Below are 13808 nucleotides of genomic sequence, written 5' to 3' on the forward strand. Positions count from 1 at the left end.
CACATAATTAGAGGAATTAAATCTATGGATTTAATATGAAGTCCATAGCTTGAGGGCCTAAAGGGACCTTGCTCATGCCTTCCCCACTTCTGCCCCATTTTATAGATGAGGATGCTTAAATCCAGAGATTCTATGCCACTTGTCCAAGTTGCCACAGTAAGTGGCAGAGCCAAATTTACTCCAGGTTGTCTAACTCCAAATTCAGTTCTCTTTTCACAGTACCACACATACTTTTGGAAGTCATGCGTACATGTACTCTATAGAAACACAACTCGGTGCCTAGCTGTGTGGAGGAGGTTTTCAAGACTTAGATCTGTCCTCTTTCTCTCCTTACAGGGACCAGACCGGAAGTGCTCTCTTCAGAAAATATTGTTTTAGAGGTTGTGGAATCATGTGGCCCCAGCCTGACAATATTATTCTGCCCCAGAGGGACATGGAGTAGCATAAAAAAGGGATCAAAGCTTAGAGGGAGTCAACAGAACTGGGAATGTGTTCCTACTCAAAAGTATCTTGCACATACATTCCACCAATTAGATACATATTTGGGTAACAAGCTTCTGTTTGCAAATATACCTATGGTGAGTGAGGCCTAAGCTTATTGGTCATTCACAGTGTTGAACACTTACTCTGAATTATTTTAACCAGATGGGTAAAACTTAATTGAGCTTACAAAAAAAATGGTGAACTGAGCTCTGTGGAATGTGTTTTTTTTTAATTGGGAAGGAAGTGGTGCCCGAGAAGGATGGAAGAAAGGAAGGATGGAAGGATGGAAAAGTGAGTATCAGATAGTAGAAAAAAGATAAAGAAAGGCTTCCAAAAACAATCTTCATCAACTTTGCGATTTTGCTTAGGGCCCTAGTGATGGCAACAGTGCCGATGAAAATCATCTGTGGATTGATGATGTCTAGCACATCACGTAAACATAAAGCACCATACAATGTAAATCAAAATATTAATCATAGATGGGAGTGGTGGTAGGGAGCTGATGAGTAGTAATAGGTGAAAAAGAAAAAAAGGAGCACCAATGAAGCATTAAAAAATGTACAGAAAAGAGCAGAATTCCGGAAGTTCAAAAAGGGATGCAGATAAACAGGACAATTTTTGTATTACTGTGTTAAAATTTAATGTAGATTTTTAAATCTACATAATAGAAATTCACAGTTTCATATATAATCCCTTTATGTTGTTGTCTGGATACTGAAATGGTAATGTTGGTTGATATTGGTTAAGCTATAATTAAAAAAATAAACATTAAAAACACATAAATACACACACACATGATATATATATATATATATATACACATATATAGATAGATAGATAGATAGATAGATACACAGAGAGACAGAGAGAGAGAGAGAGGTGAAGAGGCAAGCTCATATATCTAATGTACAAATGAATCAGTGAAATTCCAACCTGTTCAATGTGGGAAGAGGGGTAGGTTAGGGAAATCATACTATCTGCAGAATACCATGTTTGATTGTTTTTTAAATAGCAAATTCAGAGAAAACATACCTGGAGGTCCCATAGCACACATGATTTGAATGTCTACTAGTTTAATCATGGAGCAGTCTTTAAGATCGTACCAGTTCCAGTGATCCAACCACTGGCGAAGTAATTCAACTGGTGGCTGGGCCCCATATACTTCCCGAGCTGGCATATTTACATCATCTACAAAGACAACCTAAAAATTGTAATTAAAAATATGAGAATCCTAGATTATACCCCAAATTTCAGAGTTAATACACTATTTCTAGACAAATATTTCCTCTCATTTTTGTTTAGATGTATATAGAGAAAAATCTTGAGGTACATGAAGTATACCAATCCTCTGCTCAAAAACCTTCAGTGGCTCCCTATTAACTGTGGGACAAAATATAAATTTCTCAACCTGGCCTTTAAAGCCAGCACTTATACAATTTGACTAAAACTTGCCTTTACAATCTTGTTTTACATTACTCCTTTTCACATATTCTCTATTTCAGTCAAACTAGACTTCTAGCTCCTCCCAAACTTGACAGTCTGTCTCTCTGCCTCTACCTATTCATACAAGTCGTTGCCCAATTCCCCACTCCCTTGCCTAGAACAACCTCTTGCCTCATCTGTATTTCTCAGAATCCTTTTATTTTGATCCTAAACTTAGCTACCATTTATGTTGCACAGCCTTTTCTGCTTATCCCATGTGTTAATGCTCTTTTCTTCCTCAAACTACTTTGTATTATTCTTGTCTGTGTATGTGTTATGTACTCCTGACAGAAAGAATGGAAACTCTTTGAGGATAGGTACTGTTTCATTTCTGTCCATCACCAAGCATGGTGTCTTGCTAGTAAAAACAACTTCTTGGGATCATCAAATCTATGATTTAGAGTTGCAAATCACCTCAGAGCCACGTAGTCCAATCCCACCATTTTACAGATGAAGAAAATGAAGCCCAAAGGGATTAGTGGCAATATTACAGCAATATTAAGGGACAGAGATGGAGTTTGAACCCAAGTACTGTGCTCTAAATCCAGTTCCCTTTCCACTGTATTACGCTGTCTCTAAGAAAAGCACTAAAAAAAAACCAGGAAAAATGTGACACTCTATAAACATGCCTATGTATTTGTAAAACACTCACTCTATATAGTGATTACTTCAAACCTCTCCCTTTCTCAAGAGCCCACTCACCACAATTAAAGCAGATGAAGAAGCCCACTACTTCATGGAGAAAAACTGGAGAAACTCTCTTAACTCTTCTCCTAAATACATACTCAGAATTTCTCAGTGTCTTCACTCATTTTCCCCCTTGTCAATCCCATCTTGAAGGATGAAGGGTCCCTACTCCTTGTCAAGGCCAGGTCATCTTCTATCTGTCCTTTCTCTCCTTTTCCAGCACCTTGTTCCATTGATTATCACCTCTCTCTCTCTCATGCATTTTTAAGGTTTCCTACTCCACTGACTGCTTTTCATCAGTCTGTAGAGTTATGTATTCAGGTCTCTTTAATCCTAAAAAAAACCCTCCCCTCTATCCTTTCACCCCACCTGTCACTGTCATATATTTAGAAATGTAGGCTATGCCTAATGTTCTCAATTCCTCTCTACCCAGTTTTCAACCATTTCCAGTCTGGTGCCCATACCAACTATTTTCTCAAAAAAATAACCAAGAGATAGATAGAAAGATAGAAAGATTGAGATAGAGAGATAGAATATTTATTAGGTTATTATGTGTCAGGTACTTTGCTAAGCTTATAACATCACTGAATCCAGTTGATTTTCCTGAATTTTCATCCTCCTTGACCTTGTAGCCTTTGATACTACTGAGTGCAAGGGACTGTTTAATAAAGCAGATGAAGCTGTATTACATGTCAAGTTGATGCTTATGCTTATTTGAAAGGAATTTATACAAGGAAGCAGACTGACAGGATGAATCTTCTCTTGCATGAATTTTCAGTGTAAACAGGAGGATAGGAGATATATCAACTTGGCCACAGGATGATTTCAGGACCTCAAGCCCTATACTAACCACTGGATGTGTGTACAGAGGTCTTGACGGTCAACATAAAATGCAGATGAGGTAATCAGCTAGGCGCTAGGCACCTGTCCTCTGGAGAAGTTATGGGATTTATTTGAAAAAAGGAACAAAATAACCATTAGGAGATGATGGCTGTGATCCAGTGGGAGAGAAGCTACAAGGAGAGATCAGCAACAAGTGAGAGGGAAGATGGAGTTATAAAGGGTCATGTGAGATCTCTCTTTACCAAAGTAGCCTGTGGTATGTCTATTCCATGCAAGATGCACTAGAGGAAAGGCCAAGATTAAAATGTGACTTCAAGGGCTGCTCCGATTAGCCCTCTTCTAGATACTGTCTTCTCCCTTCGCTTCATAGGTGAGATGCCACACTCTCTGGTTCCATTTTTTTCTGCTTCCTTTGCTGGCTTTTCTTTCTCCCTCTAAACCCTAAAATGTTAATTTTCTATAAAGTTTTTCTTTGGCCCTCTTCTTTTCTCTCCCTCTATTTTTTTCCTTAGCAACTTCAATATGGATATGACTCCTAAACCTATTATTTCCAGCCCATATTAGAAGCTCCAAGAAAATACAGTCCTAATCTCATCCAAACATTTCTTTCCCTCATCACCAAGCATAAGTCTACACAAAGTAAGGACTTAAGAAATGGTAGCTAAATGAACATTAAATCAAACTGTAAAAGGAAAAGAGAACATTTTTTTCGATGAACAGGTTCTACAGCTAGAACTAGATGCCTATCACAGAGTATTTAACAATTAAGGTTGGCTGAATTATATCAATTCGTATTACACAAGTGTCCTGGTAATATGAGACAAAATCATTCTTAGCAATTGGGCTTTATTATCTTGTAATTTAAGACAAGTTAAAGAAATCTATAAGGAGCATAAACAAGCAGCCATTTGTAGAGAAATCCTATTTGCTTCACTAAATGGAAACAAGAGGATGGTTTCCCAAGTGGGTAAAGTCAAATAAACAGTAAAGATAATTATGCAGATAATTTTGTCAAATATTCTACTCTTGAGGAAGGAATACTTTTTTGTTTGAATTACATGATTTTCTATGCATGCCTTTTAATTCTGAATTCTGATTTAAATCTTAATATACAATCTTAAATTTTTAAAGGCATGAAAATGTGGTTAATTCTGATTTTTTACTATAAAGTCAATACAGAGAAATTAACTGAATCATTTAAGAGTAAATATGAACCAGGTGCTCCTATTTTTAATTCTGTCTTAAATACTAAATCGGATTGACTATTCAATAATTTAATTGACTAAAAGTGCCCAATCAGGTTAACTACACAGAGTTGACCATGCCCAAGATTCTAACTGAAGTTCAAAAGTAGAGATTTTTCAATACATTAAGAAAGTACTCAATCCAGAGTTATTGTAATCCAGTTCTAATATAAATTAATCTCATTTATTGAATCATATAAAGGTTAAACTTTTCTGGTACCTATTAAGATGTTCTTATAACAAGGTAGATTTTGAATAAGCAATCATGACCTTGCATAAGAAGAATACCTACCATTTATATAACACCTACTATGTGCCAGACACTGTGATAATTGCTTTGCAAATATTTAATTTGATCCTCCCAACGATGCTTGTTCATTCTACTCTTTGTGAGTAGAATGGGCCAACTAAGTTGTTATTCTTAGCTACTTTCCGTATGACAGTGTGGCTACCAGTCTATTTCAATAGAATCTTGAAAGAATTCACAAATTAGTTGAAACAGCTTTAATATGGTCTCATATGTGAACAGTACTGAAGAAGAATATAAAATATACAGGAGAAATGATCCCAGAAATGGTCACAGGATTTAGAGCCAGTGAGGACCTTACAGATACTTTCCTTCTCTCATTTTACAGATGAGAATCCTCTGGCAGTATTGAGGTCAGCAGACATCATGATAAAGATGTAAAAATAACAGGCATAGGAAAAATTGTAAAAAGAAAGGTCATTCTGTGGAATTTAATGAAATTATTTATGAAATATGATATAATAAATATAAAAACTGAGAATTAAAATGGGAAGAAACTGGGGAGCATAGATGGGCCATTTTATTGAGATAGTAATAAGACAATGCTAATACTTCAGTGGCCAGTGAAAACAGTCAACTAGCATTTATTAAGTACTTACTACATACCAGGCACTGGGCTAAGTGCTGGGGATACAAAGAGAGACAAAAAATAGTCCTTGCTTTCAAAGAGCACATAGTTGAATAGAGGAGACAACACATAAATATCTAAGTGTGCGTGTATACACACACACACATATGCCTCTATATCATGCTATATGTAATGAACCCAAATACATACATACACACACATATAGAATATATGAAAATAATCTGAAAGAAGGCATTATCAGAAAGAAGTGAGCAAATGAAAATAGGGAACAAAAAGGAATTAGAAAATTAACCTTATTTCAATTAGAACAGATACATGTCTTCAATTCTTCATCTTTTCTATTGACAAATTATCCTAATCATAATAATAATTTCCACCATCATAATTTTCAGATCACTGCAATAGTTTTTGTACCCATTTTTCTCATCAAAAACTAAATAGAAAAATATAAAACCTGTGTAGGTCTAGACTTTATGAGTCCTTTAAAAATAAAACTTGTTCTGATGAGAACTGTGCACACAAACAATAATTCACATATAGGAAAAGGGATTTATTACCATTCTCTTGCCCAGAGGAGGACCAAAAACTCCCTTTCGCCTTTTGTCTAGCTTTGACATGATAATGTTCTGAGTTTGAGCTGCAGTAGTCTGTGCTGAGAAGTTAATTAGCAGAGGTTTGTAGATGTCTTTGGCCAGACTATTTAATAGAAAATTCTGTAAAAGGAAAAAATAGTATGTTTATAATTTAGAAATTTAAGCATTTTCAAACAAGACTAAATATCATTAACACTGCCTGAAATCCAATTGATAGAGGTTTCATAGCAACTTTAAGCAAGATTTAATTACAGATTATGTGGTAATAAATTGAGTTTTACACTTTTGATGTTAAATTGGATTTCCTTAAAAAACAAAATCAAATTCCAAAACATTTGGATCCAATTTATTAGAAAATCAGTCACATCACCTATAGATTATGCTGATATGTGTACGGTTATTTGTGTATGCAATAAGTCCATTCTTGCCTCATTATAAATACTCAGGAGCTTTAGATATTTCTAACCCAAACTCTTTCATAAAAATTTAGAAGATATTTGAAAATTAGCCAGAAATGGCAGAGTAAAAACTAGTGACTCCCTGGACTTCTTTACCTTCCAATTCCCTTTTGTGTGCTATCTTCTCCCATTAGAATGTAAATTCCTTAAGGGCAGGTTCTTTTCTATGTGCTGTTATTTGTAATCCCAGTGCTTAGCACAGTTCTAGAAACTTAGTAAGCACTTAATAAATGCTCTATCTTTTCTAATAAAAGAGGACCAATTATTTGTAGGCTGCTTTAACAAATGTGACTTTGGAACCAGTTTGTTCAGGGCTGACCAATTCATTAATTCTCTTTTGCAATGAAAAAAATGGTTTAATAATTTGTGGTGGCAAAATATAACTTTTGAAATTGACAATGAACTATGGTTTGGCTTACATTATTCCAAGAAGAATGATTTTTAAAAGCAGAATGTCTTTGAGTAAAACATGTGACAAATAGGCCTATACATACAAAATAAAGTGACAGGTTTTGAGGAGATTTTTTTTAAAAAAAATTAAGTTAGCACTAAATATTTTTAGCTGAAATATCATTCTAGACAATGCTAGTTGAATGAATTGAGGGAAAGAGAGAATAGGCTTGAATTTTCCTCACTGAGTCCTCACTTCACTTTGTATGAATAAAGATACTATTAAATCATAATATTACAAATAAGATTTTGCAAATGTGATAGATTTTTTAAAGTGGCTAAAAATCTTTTAAACATTTTTAAAATGTATTTTGATTTTTAAAATTTTAATTTGTATTCTAAACTTCAAACATCCAATAGAATGGCATTTGCATAATGTGTATATGTACATAAACATATATACATATATATATATATATTTTTATATATATGGAGAGAGAGAGGAGAGAGAAAGAGAGAGAGAGAGAGAGAGAGAGAGAGAGAGAGAGAGAGAGAACGAGAATGAGGACACAGAAAAAGAACATTAAATTGGAGGTCTCTTATCTGCAGCCTGGTTTCTCGTTAAGAATATAACATCAACTTATAGCTTCAAGGCTGCCCTGCTTTTTTGTTGGGTCTTATTCTAATATTTCTTCTGTTCTCTTTACATAAAAAAGATCCCTCAATGACTATCTTTCTTTTCTTTGGTTTTGTTTTTGCTATCCTTTCCCTATCTTCTCTTGCCCTCTCACTCCAACTCCAACTCCTTATTAGGGAAAACAATAAGAAAAACAAAGCCAAAAATATTATACTATTAATATAATCTACCTTGTAGTCTAATCACTTAAATGTTCTACATGAACACTATGACATTTGAAAATCACTTCAAACGCTGTTTTGATTAAAGTAAAAAGCCTACTTGTCAGTCAGTCAACAAATATTTATTAAGGGCCTACTATGTGCTCGGTGGGGCAGCTTGGAGGTATAGTGGATAGAGTTCCAGGCCTGGAGGCAGGAAGACATCTTTCTGAATTCAAATCTGCCTCAAACACTTACTAGCTGTGTGACCCTAGGCAGTTTCCTCATCTGTAAAAATGAGCTGGAGAAGGAAATGGCAAACCACTCCAATATCTTTGCCAAGAAAACCCCAAATGGGGTTGCAAAGAGTCAAGCATGACTGAAAACTCAACAACAACAGTACGTGCTAGGCACTATATGATGAGCACTGGGGACACAAAGAAAGACATAAGACAATTTCTATCCTTGAAGAGCTCACAATCTTGGAAAGATAATATGCAAATAACTATAAAAATAGCTATATACAGAATAAATGAATAACAATCAATAGAAGGTAGGAACCAGAATTGAGGGGGAAAGACTTCCTGTGAATTATAGCCTAATGACCGATTTAGATTATTTTCTTTTTGCTTTCCATAATGCAATAGTATGCTCTCAAATATTATTGATTCTGTCATTTAAACCAATAAATATGAAATATCTACTGTCTGATTAATTTTAGAATTGACTAATTAAAGACATCATTCTTTGATTTTTTGTGTGGCGTCATCTTGACATGAGAGTTAAAAGTTTATTCTCTCATTATTGTAATTTTTCTAAATGAATTAAATTCTTCAATATTTCAGGTGTTCGTGTGCTCATTCACTTCACTGACATAGATTACAAGTCCTTCATTACTTGGTAGATAGTCTTCTGGAGTTGTCACACATACACACACACACACACACACACACACACACACAAAATTTGGCCAATTGGGTGATGAATCACTCTGAACTTAGGTTCATCCTTGGACAGCTGACACTACTGTTATCTGTTCCTTTCTCTAGTATCTACCATTGGCATACTAGTGATACCTGGGGTCACTTCATTGCCATGATGAGTCACCATAGTAAGATTTTTTAGGGTTAGGGCAGATGCAACACAAACTCTATGTAGTTCACATGAGGCAGGAGTCTCTAAGCATGCTATCATACATACTCATATAATTTCTTTTTTCCTTGATATTTCACTTCTTTCCCTCATTTACTAAAGCGTGTTGTCTAGTTCAAAGCCATACAGAAGTCACTGAAAATGTTATTTGGAGTTTAAATCTCTAAATATGTTTTCCTTTCTCCAACTCCTTCCATTCCAGAGAAATGCCCCTTAAAACATTACTGATCTCTATAACCTAACTACCACAAATATAATTTATATTTTATGATATCATATTGCATCCATATTATATCATATATACACACACATGAAATAGATTAGAATTGAAGTAATAAGCAATAATATCTGAGAATACAGTAGAATGTGTTTAAAATAGAAATATTATTCCATAATGAAGTTAGAACTTCAGTGAACTTAAAATTCAGTTCTAAGAGAATTATTTTAGGTAGTATGATTTTATAAGTATCTTGCTAATCCTCTCTCAGGATATGTGTTTAGTTATAGTGAAATAAGAGGCAGTCCCCAAACAGTGTATTTAATTTACATGTATTCCAAGTATAGTTTTGCCAGTGATCACAACACTGCAAAGTTATCTGAAGCTTATTTATTTAACCACTAGTTAAACAGAAAGGCCTCATGTCTTTAAGGAAATTAAATTAACAATGAGATAGAAGGACTTCTCTTACTGAAAGGGGAATGTTGAAGAAGCATAATAGATCGGCACCTTCTCTGTAATTTATAGAATTAGAAAAATCCAAGGTTTGATTCTTTTCCTACCAAATACCAGTTCCATAGTGAATACACATAGCAGGTAGCCAAGAAACCCATTTATCCAAGTTGAATAGCAAAACAGAAATCAGAGAAAGTATACATAGGAGGATATATACCAGACAACACAGAATGAAGGAGTTCTCCCATTGGGGGGGGAGGTAACTCAGCTCAACCAAGAGAGAAAATCTTGGCTCTCATCCAAAGGGAAGTTCCTCTGAGTCTCTAGTATAGTAAGCTAGAGAAAGGGACATGATGGAGATTGCCAGCTCCTCTCATGTCAGCTTCTTCTCAGAGTCTTTTCTTTCAGCAAACTCCAATGAGATTAGTGTCATCCATCCTCTCCTGAAGCTGAAGCCAGGAGTATCCAAAGTGACTGCAGAGCCTGAAACAACTCAAAGAATACTGAAAAAAAGGACTGAAGAGACTAAAAGCAAGGCCAAAAACCTGAAGAGGCTTGAAGCTTGATGAGATAGGACAGAATAAAGCTCACTCTTTTCCTGCTCTCACTAATTCCACCCTTCCCCTAACACAAGCATGGGGCACATCCACCAAATAAAGAGTACATCAGACTTTGGGACTGGGGTTACATATGCAGGTTACATGACTTTATGGGCTCATTAGCTACATACAGATGTTTAATACCACCAAGATCTTATAAATCACCCTAAGATTTTATCCATTAACATGTACCCTCATCTTTGTTGTTGTTCAGTCATATCTGATTCTTTGTGACCCCATTTGGGATTTTCTTGGCAAAGATACTAGAGTGGTTTGCTACTTCCTTCTCCAGTTCATTTTACAGAGGAAGAACTGTGTTGGTAAGCAAAAGGGCTCTTAGCACTTAGTTCAACCAAGTGCCCTTGAAGAGTTTGGCTTTTGTTTCCTTTGAGTAATTCAGTGTATTTCATTGAGTCTTACTAGGTGCTAAGCCCCAGGCCCAAACCCCTATTAGGTGCTAAGCTGATGTGGGCGTGAAGCTTCCAGGGTCCTAAGGGGAGGGCCTAGTTTACACATGAGTTTGAGTGACATGTCTGGGATAGCAGGGGCTTTTGGACCACGTGGGTTTAAGTCACCTCTTTGTGATGATTCTAGATCATGTGGGTGAGTTGCATGTGTGACTCACCCCGACCCTGAAAAAGATATAAAACCAGGGGTTGGCTTTATCTTCTTTGGAGCTCTTATCCACAGCAGTGGTGGTGCGCCAGCCCACGTTATGAGCTCCCAGGTTGAACCTAGAAGTTGGTAGCTATGAACCTGTATTTGGTCTGTCTATCAATGTTTGTAATTTGTTTAGGGTTCTCACTCATGCTGGTGTGCTGATGCGGGGCATCAGCTGTATACAGGCTGTATACACAGCATACAGGCAGCTGTAGCTAAGGGCCCTCCAGCTGAGACTCTGTTAAACTCTGGTAATTATGTATTGGGATTTGAATCAGACAAGGTCTGTCTGTCCATGTTTGTACTTTGTTTGTATTTTGTTCTGAAGTTCAGGGTGCTGGTTTTTCCCCTGAGCTAAGTGAATGATATTTGTATGCTGAATTAAAGTAAGCTTGTCAACCCCTTAATGTTGCTTTCCTTACTAAAGCAGATCAAAAGAACCTGTGCTTTTGCAGTGTGTTGGCAGCTTTCTGGGTGCTGGTTGTTGGTGGATCTTACACCCCCACGGAAGCTGCTAGCCAGATTGTTGAAACAGGAACTGAGAAAAACGAGGTGAAGTTACTTGCTCAGGGTCACACAGCTAGAAAGTGTCTAGCCAAATTTGAACTCAAGAAATTGAGTCTTCCTCACTCCAGGCCCAGAACTCTATCCACTGTGCCACCTAGGCTGTCCACCTTCACCTCATCTTTACTGTAAACTAAATCTTATTAAAGTGGTTAACCAAGTCATTAATCCTTTTAATAGTTTTATTAATATTTCATTTGTGCCACCTAGGAAATAAGATCTGTATGTGCTCCCAAAGTAGCATTGCTTTAATGAATTTATTTTGTGATCCTGAACAGCTTGCAATTAGCATGTGATACTGTCCTCAAATTCCCATCCTCAAAAACCTTCACTTGATCCATCCAACCCTCACAAGCTATCATCCTGTATCTCTCCGGCCTTTTGTGGCTTAACTCCTTGGGAAGGCTGTCTATAACATGTGCTGCCACTTCCTTTCTTCTGATTCTTTTCTCAACTTGCTAGAGTCTGGCTTCCAGTCTAATCATTAAACAGAAATTGCTCTCTCCAAATTGACCAGTGATCTCTTAATTCCTAAATCTAATAACCTTTTCTCAGTCCTCATCTGTCTTGACCTCTACAGAGGTCACTGATGATCACTCTCTTCTCCTTGATACTCTCTTTCTCTAGGTTTTTGGGATAGTAATCTCTCCTGGCTCTCCACCTACCTATCTGACGACTCACCTCCTAAGGCTCCTTGGCTGGATTTCCATCCAGGCCATGCTCATCAGCCATAGGTATTCCATTGCACTCTGTCCTGGGCCCTATTCTCTTCTTCCTCTATAATGTTTCATTGGCAATCTCATTACCTCCCATGGTTTCAATTATCATCTCTATGCCGATTATTCTCAAATCTACTTATTCAACCATAACCATTCTGCTGAACTCCAGTTTTTCATCTCCAATTGTCTATTGGACATCTCAAATTGGATATCTCACAGACATCTTAAACTCAGTATGTCCAAAATGAACTCATTATTATCTTTCCTCCCAAGCTCTCCACTCCTTCCTAGCTTCCTTATTACTGTCAAAGGCACCACTTTCCTCCCAATCTCACAAGCTTGTCACCTATGTATCATTCTCAGCTTTTCTTTCTTTCTTACCCTCATGTCTAAGAGGTCAGCAAGGTAGTAAGTGGCAGAACAAGGATTTGAACTCAAGTCCTGTGACTTCCATTGTACTGTGCTACTAGAAACTAGGCCATTTTGGCTGTCAGGTAGGGTAGCTGTAGGAAGTAGAAATAGTAAATAAAGGGAATGGAAGATAAAATAGGAAAAGATTACAGGGAGTTTTGAATGCCAGGTAAAGACATTTGCACTTAATTTCATAAGCAATAGATACTCAAGAAAAGTTTTTTAGAAGGGAAATGGCCAGATCAGAAATAGGCTTTCAGTCGACAAGCTGACAGCAGTGTCAAGACAGCTTTAAGACATTGGAGAGATCATAGGCAGGATGACCACTTTGGAAACTGCCGCAAAACCAACAAAGGCCTGGACTATGGTAGTGGCTGTGGAAATGGGAGGGGCAGGAAAGAAGTGATGGACAGAGGCAGACCTGATAGAGGAAAGTTTTGAAACTGGATGGAAGAGAGAATGATGGAACTGTCATTGAAAATAGGACAGTTAGAAGGAGGAGTGAGATAATAAAGTAATTCATGTAATAAGAGGCAGTTTGGTAGAACAGCAGATAGAATGCTGGGCCTGGAGTCAGGAAGACCTGAATTCAAATCTGATCTGACCTCAGACACTTGCTAGCTATTGTCAACAGGGAATCACAACTTCACAAAACTTATGTGAAAACTAGGTTTATTACAAGAGAAACGAACACGCATGTGGAACCCAAAGAGTTCACAACCTGTACAAAAGTTTGCATATTTAGGACATTAGGCCAAAGGAAGGAGGAAGAAACACAAATCTCCAGCTAAAGGAGTGAGGCATGAGAGAAGGAAAGAAGAAATAAAAATGGGAAAAAGATAAAACCCCACCCAAAGGGGAGGAGTAAGGCAATGGCAAAAGCCACAGTCTTTTCCCTTGGGAAGTGCTAGACTATGAAGATAGGATGATCTTCTCACGTGCCTAGCCCATAGCAGGTGCAACGTAAATGTTAGCTATTATTATTAGTATTTCTACAAACAGCTCATGAAATTTAGTTGTGTTACATCATTGTCATAGGTTACACAAAATAAAATTGACTGCCACAAAATATCATATAATACAAAAACAGTTCAAGGGAGATTACTCCTATGTAATT

The 13808-nt window shown here is 36.7% G+C and overlaps 1 protein-coding gene across 1 annotated transcript in view; it reads right to left on the minus strand.

Moving 5' to 3' along the window:
• The window catches only part of DNAH7 (dynein axonemal heavy chain 7), a 312783-nt gene that overhangs the window by 142755 nt on the left and 156220 nt on the right, over positions 1–13808 (minus strand). Inside the window, exons 36-37 of the mRNA XM_036744029.1 lie at positions 6193–6348; positions 1516–1684 (exon numbers count right to left, since the gene is read on the minus strand). Of these exons, the coding sequence (XP_036599924.1) occupies positions 1516–1684; positions 6193–6348 (325 nt within the window). The remainder of the gene's footprint in view (positions 1–1515; positions 1685–6192; positions 6349–13808) is intronic.

This window comes from Trichosurus vulpecula, chromosome 2, assembly GCF_011100635.1.
Source record: "Trichosurus vulpecula isolate mTriVul1 chromosome 2, mTriVul1.pri, whole genome shotgun sequence".
Classification (NCBI taxonomy): domain Eukaryota; kingdom Metazoa; phylum Chordata; class Mammalia; order Diprotodontia; family Phalangeridae; genus Trichosurus; species Trichosurus vulpecula.